Genomic DNA, 17,034 nt, shown 5'->3' with positions numbered 1-17,034 from the left:
GAAGGGTAGACAGGTAAAACAACAAAAAAAAAAAGGACAATGACAAGTGTATGTATGCATATATGTGTGTGTGTGTTTGGGGAATAAAATGATAATGAGAATAAATAAATAAATGAATTAAGCAAACAAAGCCAAAAAAAAGAGGGGGTTGATAGATAGTATGGTGACACAAGTTTCCACTGTCACAAAGCATCCACTAAAGTTTAAAGTTTCTTTTCTCTAGTTTTTAGAAATCCCAATCAGCATATTAGCAAGCACGTTACCACTTTATATACTTTGCTTAACATACATCTTGATCTTAATTGCATTTCAAAGGGAATGTTTCAGGACATAAAAATGGTATATTATATTGGGACAATATGCTCCTTTGTGGACTAAATAGAAAAAATAAAAATAAAGAAGTGTTGAGGTTTGCATGTGCTCTGAAAAAAAGAAGACATTGATGGATGCTCATATAAATTTTTTTTTTTATATAAGAATATATGATTCGTATGACATCCATACTTTCTTAGTATGCAAGGAGGTATAATAATACTCTGAAAAACCTAAACATTAACATAAACTTAAGCTTAAGTTTAAGATTAAGATTATGAAAAAAAAAAAAGTTAATTTATTGAAGATAAGAGGATAAATGAATAAAGTTTAGGAGCTGACCTGGAGATGATAAAGGGAAAGCTTTAAAGTCAAGTTTGGTTCAGATCACTTTGAATTATAGATGACCACCAGACCTGGAGATTGAGTTGGAGTGCAGAGCATCTTTTCAAAAGATGAAAAATAAAAAAGCTGGCATGCTGATGAACTACAGGACAACAAGCCCTCCCAATACTCTTCTTATCTTTCTTTCTTTTTTTTATTTTACTTTATTTAAAAAAAAACCGCCCAACGTTTGATGATATTGCAAACATATTTATTGCCATTAATGATCCAGTTGAGTCAAAAACTCTGAGTTGAATATATATATACATATTATAACTATATGTTTGGTGCTCTGTTTAATTTTTTTTATTGGATAAACTACATTCATTAATAAAAATAAAATGAGATATAACACATATACATTAACAGCGAAATAACAAGCGTTAAAATATTAAAAAATAAATAAAAACAAAATTATCTTCGGGTGTAATTTATGATTTTTTTTAAATATTACCTCAACTTAAATTGAATATCAGTTTTCTAAGATCACTAACTTTATCCAAGTGAGATCTATGCTTGGTTCAAATCAGACATAGTCATTATTCTTATGGTATCTCTCATGCTCATGTGTAAGACTTGCATTACCCATAAATTAATTGTTTTTTTGTTTTTTCGCTACTTCAAATATCTTCACTCTCAATTTACCAATTTTTTTTTTTCTATCTCTATATTATATGTTTATGCTCTTTTTATTTCTTTACCATCTTGTTATCATGTATAATTCCCTTTATTTTTTTTTATTTTTTTTAAAAGATAAGCCATGTCACCACAATTAGGATTGTAAACGAGCCGAGTCGAGCCGAGCTTTGCCTTGTTTAAGCTTGGCTCATTACTATTTAATCGAGCTTGAACTCGAGCCAAGCTTTCTTCGAGCTTCATTTTTTATGTTCAAACTTGGCTCGTTACTATTTTAAGCGAGCTCGAGCTCTAATCGAGCTTATTTCGAGCTTCATGCTCGAGCTCAACTTGTTAAGAAAATTCGAAGCTTAACCTTGGCTCATTAGCTTAATTAAGGCTTGACTATTTTTTTATATTCTATTTTTTTATTTAGTAAAGTAACATTTAAAACTTATTTAATAAATTATTATCAAGTGTGACTCAACTAGATTTGAGTTTGAGGATTAAAAGAATAATTTAAGCTTATTTATTAAATCATTAAGGTTTGAGTTCAAGCATGTTAAAATCTTCATTAAATAAGTTAACAAATAATTACAATAATAACAAAATAAACATTGTGATGTAACTATCTATAAATATTTTTTTCGATATTATCAACGATCCAATAAATAAGCTTGTTCATGACACTATGAATGGTTATATTAATGATTTGTTACAAATAAAATTAGAAATGATACTATAAACGAGCTTTTACTTATACAATAAACAAATTGTTCAAAAGATTTAATGAGGCGAGCTTGGTGGTGTTCAAGCTTGGCTCGTTTATCTTATGAGCTCATTTAACTTAATAAACTAGCTAACCTGAGCTTTTAACGAGCTAAGCCTTCAAATAGTAGTTAAGAGCCCTATATGTGTGACTCAAATTGACAACGACATAGTCACATATACACCTTAATATACATACATACATATATATATATATATATATATAAACGAGCTTATAAACAAGCTTGTTCACGAGCTGTGTTCGCGAGCCAAAACGAGCCGAGCTCAAATTTGACTCGTTTATTAATCGAGCTTGAAAATGATGTTCAAGCTTAACTCGTTTACAATATGAGCTGAACACGAACGAGCCCTTATCGAGCCGAACACCGAGCTGCTCACAAACGGCTCGGCTCAAATACACCCCTAACCACAATATCACATTAAATAAATTATATGTATAATAAAACTATTTTAAAAAATAATATTTAATTATATGTATCTTTTTATGGTTTAAATTAAAAACCAAATATTAAAATACATTTTTGTTTTAATTTGAGATGTTTTTTAATTTGAGATGTGGACAAATCACGTAAGACCCTCCCAGTTCTCTACTTGACCTGATATTTGAACTCGCTTTTTTAGCAGAATAAAAACACCCTACAACATAAGACATGTTATCAATAAATCAAAAAATCACTGCCAACATTTAAATATTATTATTCTAATTTATATAAATAATACTATATATAAAAACTAGATTTTTTTAAAAAAAATAAATAATTATTAGTATTTTTTAAAATAAAATAAGGCATCACCTCAAAATTATCAAATTGGGAGATGAATAACAACTTATTTGTGAAATATAGCTTGTATAAATAGCATTGATCCTTTACTCTTAGTTACTCTGACAAATCTCTCTCTATGGTTGTTATAATTGTTCTCTCTCCCATTCTTTATGGGCCCCTTATGTTTATTAGTCTCTTATAGTGTTTCTTACATCCTTTGTTGCTGTTTTCTTCTTTTCTTTTTTTTTTTCCACATTTATTTCTTATAGTGTTTCTTACATCCTTTGTTGTTGTTTTCTTCTCTCTTTTTTTTCACATTTATTTCTATGGTCCCTTCCCTTGTATTCTGGTTTGTTTACAAGACATGGTTTATCCACTTTTTAAGTGGGAAAAAAAGAATGAAAAAATAGTACCATAAATCCTTTGTTTTTACTTTTTATTTTAATAAATTATTATAAGATTTATTCCACTTTCACCCCCAAATAAAATAAAATAATGCCACAAACCCCAAAGCAAATGCTAAACCTAAGATTCACTAATCTTTTAGTAAAAAGAGTATTAGCCCATCAAGAATCAGATCAAATCCATGTGTTCAAACAATCTTGAGCACAAAATCTTTTATTTAATATAAACAGTCTTGTACCTAAATACATTATTTAGGATTCATTAATTCATTCATCTCTTCATGAGTTTGAGATTCCCAAATATATAAATAACAGAAGAGTACTATTACTAAGGAATTGTTTATAAGATCTTCAAAAAAAAAAAAAATGGAGTTGAGAGTAATGGAGTTGGGAGACATTACTCCAATTTTCTCAGGTACCTAATCCTGTTTCTAGTTTGTCAGGCGTTGGAGACTCATTTGGGGACAATCCAAGCTTGCATTTTATATATAGATATATACACCTTTGCCAACTTCAACTTCATTCAGATATTTTTTTTTCTCTTTTTTCTTTTTTTTTAATGAATTTTTATAATATGTCGGACTCCCTCAGCTGTGTCAGCCCTAAGTTTTCTTATTGTTTATTCCGCCGGTTTCCACTTCTAGTGATGTTTTGTTTTGTCTTCTTCTTAATTTCATTCCTAGTGGACTTCTCGTTTATTTGTTATTTTTTTACGTCGCTTTTATTGTTGTTATCTCTCTGTTTTTATACTAGCTCTTTTTATTAATACATTGTGATTTATTCACTTTATAAAAAAAATTATAACGAGTATTTATGATATTTCATGGAATGGTGGTGGCTGAAATTTGAAGTTACACCAACTGAACGTTTTGCAATTTTGTAAGATGGTACTTGTCCATCTTTCACTTTCCCTTTCATTTTCAGGCCTTATTTCTATTTCATGCCTTAATGGCTATCACCAAACATAAAGATTTCCTCTTTTATATGTAAATATACAAATTGGTTGAAACCTTTGTTTGATCTTTTTGACCATGTGAAGCATGGAATAAATCTGTCCAAAATTTGATGCTTTATTTTCTTTTTGCAAAAAAAAAAATTTGATTTGCCTATTTTTCATGGAAATTTTTATGTTGTAACTTGTAACTTGGGGTGCTATTTAAAATTTTCTTATAATATATATCATTTGATATTCCATAAATAATGATGATAAGCGTATGACCTCTTTTTGTTATATACATAACAAATATTTTACTTGCCTTTCATCCTTCAATAATTACTTGGATTCCATGCTCTATGTTATATACATAAAAAATCATAATTTCTGAGATATATAAAATATATATATATTTTATAAAGTGGATATATTATTATTAAAGAGAATAAAAGATACAAAAAGAATAGTCAATTAAAAAACTAATTCAAAGGTAGAAAAGAAACTTAAAAAAATACATCAAACTATCGTCTTCAAAATGTTAGAAGCTCCATCAAAGAAAGAAATTTGAAAAACCAAATTTTCAATTTCTTTATTCAAATAAATATAAGATCTCCAAACCAAGCCTTGGAAGAGAGACTATCCTTTTAAAATTAAAATTTTCATTTGGGTGATCTTAGATATCAAGGTGCTAACTTTAGAAAATCTACCTAAAAAGAGCTGCAACAGTATCTCCAGAACTATTTGTGTTTTCTGCCATGTAACAAAAAAAATTGCTCAATATTTGTTCCTGAATTACCTTTACGCAATTAGGATATGGGCATACTATTCTACTTTATTTAATATCTTAGATGTGGCACCCACTTTGGAGAATGTTTGATTTGTCTGGGCCACTAGCAAATTAAGTTGATAAATATTTTGGTATAGGAAACCTCCTCACTCACATGATCTAGTGGGATATTTGGATCAAACGAACCAACCATATTTTTTTTTTACGCATAGTATGTGCATATCCTTTGGCTTTATGTAAAATTGATCACATATTATTGCTTGGATTAATTCAAGGCAAGATTCCCACAAGGCTATCCTCGAGGAGTCACTCTTAGCAATCAAAAGAAGTCTTGAATTCGTGCAACCTTTGCTCCTCTCACATGAAGGACCTAGTAGCTTGCCAAGTGACCCTCTAAGGCAACCATTTGATAATGTTTGATTATTTTTCTGTTTATCTTTGTGCAAATCTTTATTGTTATGGTCTTTTCCACCATATGTAGATGTTTAGTTTCATAATTTGTCATGTTTTGTTGTTGTTATTATCATTTATTTATTAGTCTATAGTCACCGAGTAGTTTATCCATATTTAAATAATAAAAAAAAATCTGCAAATAAAAAATTATAATAATTTTTTTTTCAATAAAACACAAAATGAATATTAATGCAAAATTTTCTCCAATTACATACAAATTCATCTTGAATAAAAATCAAAATTTTCAATAAACAGAAATTAGAAGCAAGTCAACCATTGGATAGTCCAATGGTATGACACCAAAGTGTAAGGGGGAGGTCATGGGTTCAAATTTCTCCCCCAACAGTATTGTTCTCCGTACTGTTCATACACTGTTTTCCCGGGATTCCTATACTATTCTCATACTGTACATATTCTGTACATCCGGGTTCCAGTCATTTGTTTTGAGATCTGTTTAAATTCATAAAAAAACCCTTGTCGTCTATTATTCAAAAACATCATTCAATTATGGTTTTGGTTTCCCAATTAATTGTTTTAAGGAGTAAAAAAAAAAGGTTGATGATATTCCTGTTTGCTGCAACAAAAATGTGTGTTTTACTGAAGAGAGAAGCATCATCATCATCATCATGCATCATGATGATGATCAATCATCTTTGTGATGGATGGTCACCACCAACCATTGATAACTCCATCTCTTCTTCCCAACCTCCCTCTCTTTCTCTCTCAAAGCTCCTCCATTTCTCTTCTCTTTGAGTTCCATTCCCACATGTCCCATCTCTCTTACCTTCTCCAACCAAAAAGCTCACACCTTTCCTCACTCTCACCTTCAACCTCAAGGTCTGGATTCCAGAGAACCAGCTGCCGCGGCGCCGTCAGAGAGCTGCCCCAGAGCTTAGACACAGGGCCCCATTCGCCACCAACCATATATACTCTTTCAGATTCTTTTGACTGCTGTTCATATAGAGGAAATGGCCTTGTAGCTTCTCTTCATTGGTGCTGTTGAGTGGGTATAAGGGGAGGAAGGAAGGATTTGGCTTTCTGGGGAGATTGGTCTTTTGATTTGAAGGTATGGAGTTGGGGATGAGTGGTGTTTTTATTCTTGTGTTGTTTGTTTTGTGGTGTTCACTTTGAGGCGAAAGCTGGTTGTTTCTTTTTGTTTTGTTTTGTTTTCATTTGTGGAGTGGAACAAAGATTAAGGATTTGTTTGAAAAATCCTATCTTTTTTGCTTTGGAGAATCTATTGATGTTTTTTTTATGTTGTGTTAGTTTGTTGTTTGGTGTTTGAGGTGAAATGCTGGTTCTCTCTTTGGAATGGGAAACAAAGTTTTAGGTATTGGTATGAAAAATCTAATATTTTTTCATCTTGGCAGACGTGGGGAATCTATAAAAGAATTGAATTTTAATGCTTTGTTGTTTGTTTGTGTTATCTACATTAAAAGGTGCTGCAGAAAATTTAATGTACTTTGTTTTCTTCTTGTTCTCGCCACATCTGAAAGTCTTCATGCAGAAATAATGTTTCTCAGTCTTATTTAATTGGATTTGTTTTTGACAGTTGGAAATGGCATGCAATTGCATGATTTTGTTGAGATGTATAGAATTTAAGATATGTATGTTCAATTTAGGATCTAGGGGGATGGAGTATTAGATTTTACATGTTTGGCTGATCTCTGGCTTTCACGACAGTTCTATCAGTTTATCGTCCTTTTTTGTTTTATCTTTGTTTCCAAAACTCTGGATGACAAATTCAAGATTTTGGAGGTTTTTGCAATTTATTTCTCTGCTTCCATCAATGATGTGAAATGTAGAAGAAACAACTGCCTTGTTGAAGTCTCAAAAATCTCAATTTTCTTGACAATTTGTTATCTTTTGTTTGATTTGTATTTCTGTTATTTGAATTTTTTGTTTTCAGAGTTCTGTTCATTTGGAAGCACATGGGCAGTGATGTACATGTCTTGTTGTAATCTTTTTGTTCATTCAGTAAAATTGTTGCTTTTGAATAATATACCTTAATTTGTTGATTTGCAGCCAGTCTGAATCCTTTCTTCAGAAAAATGTCATCTCCGGAAGGCTCTCTGAATGAACATTTATCCGGAAGAACATCCATTTTTGGTCTCAAGGTGTGGGTTTTGATCGGGATATCTGTCGGTGTGTTCATGCTGTGTATACTCTTGATATTAGTCATATATGTTAATGCTCGGACTAAGAAAAAGCTAAGAAGATCTCGGAACAAACTTCCTGTCTACCAAATTCCCATTTTCTCAAAGGAAATCAAGGAAGTGAAAGTGGAACAACAATTTTCACCTAATGACTTTGTGGCACATGAGGGGATTCTTCTTGCAATTCAAGAGAAATCCAATGTAAAGGATTCTGATAAGGTCATGCTCCATTTGGGATATGCAGATGAGAAGAGTCACTCGGGTTCATTTTGTCACACAGAAAAAGAATTTGGTTCTCAATCCGGGGATGAAGGGAGTTCAGGGAAGGTAACTTATCACCGGCTGTCTGATTCTCATTCCATAGCTGGCCCTTCGCCTTTGACCGGCCTTCCAGAGCTCTCTCACCTTGGATGGGGCCACTGGTTCACTTTGAGGGACCTAGAAACTGCCACAAATCGATTTGCAAAGGAAAATATTATTGGGGAGGGTGGTTATGGGGTTGTTTATCGTGGTCAATTGATCAATGGAACCTCTGTGGCCATCAAGAAGCTACTCAATAATCTGTAAGTTCTTTCTTATAAATTAGGTGCTTAATATCACTATGGTTTACATATTATTTTGTTGGTTGGTAGAGGACAAGCAGAGAAGGAATTCAGAGTAGAAGTTGAGGCTATCGGTCATGTCCGCCACAAAAATTTAGTTCGTCTTCTAGGATACTGTATAGAAGGAACTCAGAGGTTGACACTCTTACAAAGTTACATATACTTGAAAATTCTACTAAAAAGGTGTTAACATTGTTGTATGCCTTAAATGTCCAGGATGCTAGTTTATGAGTATGTTAGCAATGGAAATTTAGAAGAATGGCTTCATGGAGCACAACGGGATCAGCGTTCTCTCACCTGGGAAGCTCGTATGAAGATTCTTATCAGCACAGCTAAGGCGTAAGTGAAATTACCTATATAAGAAAATACAAGTCTCATTGTTACCTCTTCTGTTGTTTTTTTTTTTTTGCAAACTATCATCTCTGAGACGCATCTTTTCGTCCCAAATCTGAAGTTTGTCATGTTTTTGTGGCAGTCTCGCTTATTTACACGAATGCATTGAGCCAAAAGTGGTGCATAGAGACATCAAATCAAGCAATATATTGATTGATGATGATTTCAATGCCAAGGTATCAGACTTTGGTTTAGCCAAGCTGTTGGGTGCCGGTAAAAGCCATATCACCACCAGAGTTATGGGGACATTTGGGTATATCTCCCCTTCAATGTTTGCAAATCAAAAATTGTCTCAACAACAACATTCTTTGTGGTAATAAACATGTCTGAGTTTGAAAATTCTATTGTTGTGATTTTGCAGTTATGTGGCACCTGAATATGCAAACACTGGACTTCTTAATGAGAAGAGTGACATTTACAGCTTCGGAGTTGTTCTTTTGGAGGCTATTTCTGGGAGAGATCCAGTAGATTATGCCCGTGCTGTGCAGGAGGTATATTAACCGATAAGCTATTTTGGAAGAGAAACTAGTAGCATATGACAGTGATGATGTGATGTTAAATAAAAGAAAATAATCAAATGAACAATGTGCAGTTGCTGCATTTTGCATTCTTACATTTCAACCTTTTCATTTATAAACTGAAGTCTATGGAGAGATAGTTTGTTCACTTTACTGTATGATATGTATTTTGTAGGTGAATCTGGTTGACTGGCTTAAGATGATGGTTGGGAACAAGCGTTCGGAAGAAGTAGTAGATCCTTACTTGGTGCCAAGACCGTCGATAAGGGCTCTCAAGCGCGCCCTTCTGACTGCTTTGAGGTGTGTTGATCCAGATTCAGAGAAGAGACCGAATATGGGTCAGGTTGTCAGAATGCTTGAATCTGATGACTCAATGCCACGCGAGGTTTGCTGTTCTCAGCTCTTAAACTTCACTACATTGACTTAAAAGAATGTTTTCACTTAAAAGACCGGAACGTCTTCACGTTTATAAATTATGAACTTGTGTTATTATTTTGTAGGAGCGAAGGCGAAGACGGAGCCGAAACGGGAGCAGGGAATTAGAATTCCAGAGAGAGAGTTCTGATACTGAAAAAAGTGACAATCCTGATACTAAGATCAACAGCTCTAGAAACAAAACATTGAAGAAATGAATTGACTCCTGATGTTTCATTTCTAATTGCTCACATCCCTTGGACCAACTGCTTGCTTCTGTTCTAACAGCATTGACTGTGAATGGGACTATCTTTCCTACCCTTTTTTTATTATTATTTTTCTTTTTGATGTATGTATGGTGTTGTTTCAGAGTACTGAAAAGATGTGTCTGTAGGGTTGGCTTATCTTCTGTAAATTTAATTTTTTACATGAAGATGTATTGAATTTCCCTGATTGTTAAATTTATTAGTATGTTATTGTACACTTATACATGGTCTCAGATATGTGATTTAAGGTCTCTCAAATCATTTGTATGTTATTGTACGCTTATACATTGTTTTGATTGCATAAACTACTGCTCATCTTTTATCTATCTTTTGCTTTTCATAGTCTAACAAACATCTGTAGATGCACAACCAACCCATCATCACTGAAGTTTTGTTAGCAAAAGAGAGAGTGTCCTAATTTCACAAGACTCTTTGACTTCACTAAAACTTAATAAATAAATAAATAAGTACAACACTTTTGACTTTGAGAATTGTATTTATTAATTCAGTGAAATTTTTATACCAAAGTGAGGACCATTTTCATAAATAAATATCCTGGAGTTCGAAAGTTGTTATGAAGGATTTGTCCTTGTAATGTGACAATACAAAGGATTTTACTTTATTTTTTTTTAAATAGATGGATTAATTTTCAAAGAATTAAAATAAACATTTTGATGTTAAGGATAGAATTGTTATTGCCATTATAATCATTTGTCAGCCGTATATCATTTAAAAAAAAAATAATATGAAAATCTTGTTATGGTTATAAGAATTTTCTTTATCTTTTTGGGTTTTTTGACCCATTGGTCTATGTATAATTTATTTTTTTTACTTATCATCTCTAAAGCCTTGCTGGATTTTGAATTCCTTTATTTTATAGCTTACAATATTGAATATACCACTGTAAATATTATATTGATTTATACATTTTCAACCCTTTTTTACTTATATACTCCTTCCACCCAAAATCAACTAAAAAAATTAAGAAAAAAGTGAATTGTTCTCAATGTATATGTTAATTTTTAACTATAAAAAATACATAAACAAATAAATAAGGAAAATATAATAAAAACATTTTATAAAAAAATACAGAAAAATATGATTTCTATAAAAACACTTTATCAATAATTTTAATAGGGGAATGCAAGCAATTTTTTCTCAAAATAAATAAATAAATAAATAAGTAAATATAAAAACCACAAAGAAATGATGGGAGGAAATGTAATACTTTGGAAAAGCAATAACCACAATGGACTGGAGAAGATAAGAGAGAAAAAGGAGAGACATCACATATAGCCTCAAATATAAAGGGCTTTAGAGAGGCTCTATTTGTTGTCCCTTCCCTTCTCTAAAGTTACTTGCATCATTTCTTCAAACAAAAAAAAAATAATTTCAAAATCCTTACATTCCTTTAGGGCCGAATCAAATTGAGAACAGAACATAAACTGGAAACACAACAACCAGAATAAGAAAAATAGATAGACAAATTACTCTAGTAAGTAAGACTCAATACTTGGATGATGATGATGAGGATGATGATGATGATGATAACAGCAGCAGCAGCAGCAGCAGCAAAGCAACAGTTAAACAATGCAGATCTTCGTCACCTACAGGAGGAGATCTATGCCGCCGGCTTCTCCCACTTGAGAGGTTTGACCACCTCCCAGGTGAAGTCGAGATCATCCCTGCCAAAGTGGCCGTAGGCTGCTGTCTTAAGGAACCTGCCATTGCCACCTCTCTTCAGGTCAAGGTTGATGGTGATCATCCCTGGTCTGAAGTCGAAATTCTCCTTCACGATCTTGAGGATCTCCTTGTCGGGAATCTTGCCAGTGCCGTAGGTGTCCACAAACACTGAGAGTGGCTCTGGCACACCAATTGCGTAAGACACCTGGACAATGCACCGACGAGCAAGACCATTGGCAACAATGCTTTTGGCAGCCTGCCTCACAATGTAGGCACCACTGCGGTCCACCTTGGTCGGATCCTTACCAGAGAAAGCACCACCTCCATGTGCACCCCAACCACCATATGTGTCAATGATGATCTTGCGGCCAGTGAGGCCAGCATCACCATGAGGGCCCCCAATGACAAAACGGCCAGATGGGTTAAGGTGGAAGATGGTCTTCTCATCCAGGTATTGCTCAGGGATCACAGGCTTAATAACATGCTCCTTAAGGTCTGCGGCGATCTCATCATTGGTAACGGTCTCATCATGTTGAGTGGAGATGAGGACAGTGTGCACCCGGATGGGGACCATGGCGCCATTTTCTTTGCGGTATTCAACAGTGACCTGAAACAATAATATCCTAGTTTAGATTTAGATGTTTTATGCACAAGCAATTATTTGGAAGAATTATGATTCTGTGATTTGAAGTAGAGTATTGACCTGAGTCTTGCCGTCAGGCCTCAGCCAGGAGCATGTCCCATTCTTGCGGACTTCAGTAAGGCGAGCACCTAGCTTGGTGGCAAGAACATGGCTAAGAGGCATAAGCTCTGGGGTCTCATCAGTTGCATACCCAAACATGTGTCCCTGGTCACCAGCACCAATGTCCTCAGGGCGCTTGGTGAAATGGCCATGGACACCCTGGGCAATATCAGGAGATTGTTGCTCGATGTTAACCAACACCTTGCAGTGGTCAGCATCAAGACCAACATCATCAGAGATAAAGCCGATGCCACGGCATGTATCACGGACTATCTTCTCATAATCAACATTGGCCTTGGTGGTGATCTCACCAAAGACCATGACCATGTTTGTCTTAGTGCAGGTTTCACAAGCGACCTTGCTGTCGGGGTCCTGAGCAAGGCAAGCATCAAGCACGGCATCAGAGATCTGGTCGCAAAGCTTGTCAGGGTGCCCCTCGTTCACAGACTCAGAGGTGAAAAGGAAGGTATCAATTTCAGCCATGTTCTCAGATCTGAATGGACACAAGATATTAGATTAGTTACACCCACCTCCAAAAATAGAATTATTCTATTTTTCTACATGAGAAACAGCAAAAACATTTCAAATGCCCAAAATATCAATTGCCTGCATAGACTTGCTCACATGCTTTAAAACATTTAAGGAGACCAAAACACAAGTCAGCATTTATGAATATTTCTAAATTCCAAACATAAAGGAGTAACAAATTCCGCATGCTTTCCAAAAGCAAAAAAAGAGCACTTTTAACTATTCGGGAATAACAAAAATTATTTCGAATAAGAATCCCTTAGTAATAACAATAATATCAAAAACAGAAACAATAATAAGGACACGCACGACGGAATATCTGGGCCGGAAAGACTAAAACGCTTCAAATCACGTTGATCGAGACAAAAGAGGCAGAAAAAAAAAACAAATTTTTATATTCTGCTGAAGTAGAGAATTTAAAAAGGCATTTGTTTATATATTCGCCAGAGATAACAGAAAACCTTCATTAAAGAAAAAAACAAGAACATTATGGCAGATCTCCGTTCGTTGACTCCCAAATCTCATAAAAAATTCACAGATCTACAGTTTCATACAATCAAAAACATCATTTATTTCAAACAAGGAAAAAAATCAGCAAGTAATACAAGAATCACTCAGATCCGTGGCTATATTCCACACAGATCCAAGAACTACGGCAGTAAAAACACCACCTAATGCCGCCAGATCCAGGAACTCATTCAAAGTAGAATTAAAACAATAAAAAACATCTAGATCTAAACGAAGAACAACATCAATAAATCAAACATTCACCTACGAATTGGCAATTAAAGCCAATAGCACCATTACCTCCAACAAAAAAATCCACAAAAATGAAACTATTTCAATCAGATCTACGAAAGAACGAGGAAAAATCAGAGAAAAAGGGAACCAAGCTTGCTCACCTTAACAAAGGAGACAAGTGAAACCCTAGCTCTGGATTCGAAGGCCCTCGTTCGCACCTCCTTTCACGGCTCTTTCTTGATGCTCGATGCTCGCTATTTATAGACGCAGGTTTGAGATCCCATTTGCCCGCTTGGTGAGTCGCATGATCGGACGGCTTAAATTGAATCACTGGAGATATCGTGACCGTTGAATTTCACGAGACCGGATCTGGAGCACCACCGGCCGTAGATGGGGTTGTTGGCCGAGAGCGACACTGCTTAATCTTCACCGGCTACAGCCGGTGTTTACCAAACTTCATGGGTCCCATATGCCCCAGAAGCCGGCTGGATTCATTAGATGAAGCTTGACTCAACCGGCTGGCTAAGCGAGCCATCTCTCTTCAGATCAGCTGCGGTGCATGGGACATTTAACAGCGTTATAGCAAATAGAGAATTGAAACGTGTTAAACTTAACAAAAATACTCTTTTTTTTCCCAAAAAAATATATTTTTTTATTATTATTTATTAAGTCAAAATAACATTAGCTTATATGAAAACTTTCTCCAAATTAATTTCAATTTTTCTATAAATAAAAATAAGCCATTAATTCAGCTCAGGACTAACTTCGGTTTGAGATAAAAAAGTAATACTAACCATCATGTTGTATGGTGTACGAATGGTAACTTTGAAATTTATTTTATACTCAATTCATTTATATTTAATTATAATATTCCGTCTTTTTAAGCAATAGTATCTTTAAAAAATATAAAAATAATAATAATAAATCCATAAAAAGTTACTTGCAAAAAAAAAGAAATAAAAATGAACATGAATATAATTTCTAAAATAAAATAAAAACATGATTATATATATATATATATATATATGAAACATATAATTAAGATGCATGGCGTGCCCAGTCAGCGTTTTCACGTTCATTTTGCTTCGTAACCCAGTAAAGCCCTCAAAGTTTGGACTCAAAGTTGGGCTCGGTCAACTGGTTCACCGACATTGAGGGTATAATAGGAATTTCACTTCAAATTTTTTTATTAAAAAAATAACTGTAGCTTGCGAATTACGAGCCGAGCTTGGTGCTGACGTGGCGCATAGATTGCCGTCAATGTTTGCACTCCCATATTGGTGGGGGGCTGACACGTGTCGGTCATCTTTGTAGTTGGTGAGATGGATCCCTACTCCGTTGAGCTAACCAATTACTGCATTCTATTTTTGAAATAAGCACCAGAACCCTAGGAACCCTAGGAACATGTATGTGTGGGGTGTAAGGCTTAACACCGACCCATATGCCCTCACCTTACGTAAGACATGAGGTTCGATCCCAGGTCCTCTCCGAAACGAACGTCTTACGTAAATGACCCGATACCAATTAACCCAAAAGATGTTGCTTTTTTTTTTCAAACACCAAGAAAAATAGCTTTTTATATAATAAATTATTTGCTTATTTTTTCAAGTATTACGAATTTGAGGCCTACCTTTTTTTTAATGAAAATATTTGTTACAAAAAATATATATATATATTTAAGTGAAGATGTTGGCGGCCACGACATGCGCACTAGTCAAGCTCGAAGGATTATAGGAACTAAAAATAACAATATATATAAATATATATCATCATAATTAATACTTATTATTATTAATCAGAGTTTGATTTTTATTTGATAATAACAGTGTTAATTTTACATGTAACTTTAGTCAATATTTAATAGTTAGAAAGTTGGTACAATTTGTTGGACCAACTCTTTGTTTATATAGCGTAAAAAGGCAAGCGCCATAGCAAATGAATCACAACGCCATTAATTGTTACTGAATAATAATTAATTAATTAATTTTCTTTTAATTTATTCCCAACCACTTTCCTTTGATTTTCCTCATAAGTTGTTTGTGTTGCGTAAAACATAGAACTGCATGAAAAAAAGGTGGATGGAAAGAAATGCAAATTTTCTGAATGATTATTATTTTGTTTAATTATGAGAAATGTAAACAGAAAAGAAAATATGAGAAGAGCTTGACTAGTGTGGTTGCATATGTAATGAGTAATTAAGTGGACTTATGAGACTCTATTTTTGTTTTGATGTAGTGGTCCAGTGTTGACAATATTCATGTGACATGAGGAAAATATGGCAGGAATTAAGATAAGAGAAGAGAATATATATCAGTTTTATTAGTACTAAAAGAGAGTTTATTATAGAATCAGTTGGTTTCTTTGGTTTGTTTTGGACCAAAGACTGATTTCAAAAATGGTGAGCCGAGTGGAAAATTATTATGGAAATTACTTTTCCATATATACATATATTATATAGCGTGTCATTTGCGCACGTGCGTAGATTCAAAATCTAAATAAGTTTATTGTCACCGGATAAAAATCCAACTCTCTTATTTAAAGTTTTTATTTTTATTATTATGCTTATAAATAATAGTACATTGAAAAATTAGATGCATAATATTTTTTATTTAAATCATTTAATCAGATATGGGCACTAATTAAATCAATCACAACCGTAAAATTCTATTTATACTATACCTACCGTTAAATTAAAACAAATCAAATGCACAACATATTACCCGCTTGGTTGATGATACAATCATATTATATCCTCTCTTTACATTGTTTATTTATTTGTCTATAGTGAAATCTCTTTGTCTCTCTCATTGCTCTTCCCCCTATTGTTTTTTAAACTCTGGGGACGTTCCTATAAACATCGGCAAAAGATGTTTTCTCATATATATATATTAATACTTATATTCAAGGATTAAAAAGTATGTAGGAGGTTTTTATTTTTATTTTTGTTTATTTATTTTATTAAAACAAATTATAAAAGCCAAAAGGCAAAACATATTAAAACGGGTGATCATAGAAGAAAGGGGATTACATGTGATTTTATGATATATCTATGTTATCTTATCTACTATTTGGATTCTTTCTTTTCTTTTATTTTTTAAAAATGTAATGTCGCCATGATAATATTTTAGTAGTTAAAACATTTGATTTTTATTAAAAGACTTCCTCTTTAATGCAAAAAAAAAATAAATAAAGAAAAATCAAAATACAGAAAAGTAAAAAAATAAAAAAATAAAAATTTGAAAGTCAGGAATCATTCTTGGAAAATCTGTGTCCATCTTTTTGTAGTTGATAAGATTGTTTAATAAATTTCAACTCCACAATTTGACTTTGCCTTTGATAAGTCTACATAACATCACACATAATATTTTTTTTTAAATATTAGTTGATTTTGTTCAAACAAAATATTAATATTTTTTTACTAAAAATTTAAAATAAAAAAATTAACTTATACCATCATATAAATATATATATATATATATATTTCATGATAATAAATAAATCACCCTATTCAACATAAGTTAGTTGAAATTTCAAAGAAAATGAAAGAAA

The 17,034-nt window shown here is 33.2% G+C and overlaps 2 protein-coding genes across 2 annotated transcripts; one reads left to right on the top strand and one right to left on the bottom strand.

Annotated features, from left to right (window-relative positions):
- The first annotated feature begins 6,096 nt into the window (after positions 1-6,096).
- Positions 6,097-10,049, top strand: LOC120263710 (probable receptor-like protein kinase At2g42960). Its single transcript, XM_039271679.1, has 8 exons — positions 6,097-6,508; positions 7,468-8,161; positions 8,231-8,335; positions 8,417-8,539; positions 8,676-8,846; positions 8,955-9,084; positions 9,287-9,496; positions 9,612-10,049. The coding sequence occupies exons 2-8, from the start codon at positions 7,494-7,496 to the stop codon at positions 9,741-9,743; spliced, it is 1,539 nt and encodes a 512-aa protein (XP_039127613.1). The 5' UTR covers positions 6,097-6,508; positions 7,468-7,493; the 3' UTR covers positions 9,744-10,049.
- Positions 10,050-11,032: 983 nt separating this feature from the next.
- On the bottom strand, positions 11,033-13,793 carry LOC120263466 (S-adenosylmethionine synthase 5). Its single transcript, XM_039271379.1, has 3 exons — positions 13,647-13,793; positions 12,178-12,709; positions 11,033-12,081 (listed from the first exon to the last, which is right to left on the bottom strand). Exons 2-3 carry the CDS (start codon positions 12,697-12,699, stop codon positions 11,413-11,415), a joined length of 1,191 nt encoding a protein of 396 aa, XP_039127313.1. The 5' UTR covers positions 12,700-12,709; positions 13,647-13,793; the 3' UTR covers positions 11,033-11,412.
- Positions 13,794-17,034: the final 3,241 nt, after the last annotated feature.

This window comes from Dioscorea cayenensis, chromosome 6 (genome assembly GCF_009730915.1).
Source record: "Dioscorea cayenensis subsp. rotundata cultivar TDr96_F1 chromosome 6, TDr96_F1_v2_PseudoChromosome.rev07_lg8_w22 25.fasta, whole genome shotgun sequence".
Classification (NCBI taxonomy): Eukaryota; Viridiplantae; Streptophyta; class Magnoliopsida; order Dioscoreales; family Dioscoreaceae; genus Dioscorea; species Dioscorea cayenensis.
The sequence above is the reverse complement of the archived record's forward strand: the minus strand, read 5'-3'. Positions and strand labels throughout refer to the sequence as shown.

Coding starts and splice junctions, on each gene's coding strand:
- LOC120263466 (XM_039271379.1), bottom strand. CDS start 12,699: ATGGCTGAAATTGATACCTTCCTTTTCACCTCTGAGTCTGTGAACGAG. Junction 12,082..12,177: donor GGCCTGACGGCAAGACTCAG/GTCAATACTCTA, acceptor TTATTGTTTCAG/GTCACTGTTGAATACCGCAA.
- LOC120263710 (XM_039271679.1), top strand. CDS start 7,494: ATGTCATCTCCGGAAGGCTCTCTGAATGAACATTTATCCGGAAGAACA. Junction 8,540..8,675: donor CTTATCAGCACAGCTAAGGC/GTAAGTGAAATT, acceptor TTTTTGTGGCAG/TCTCGCTTATTTACACGAAT. Junction 8,847..8,954: donor AGAGTTATGGGGACATTTGG/GTATATCTCCCC, acceptor GTGATTTTGCAG/TTATGTGGCACCTGAATATG.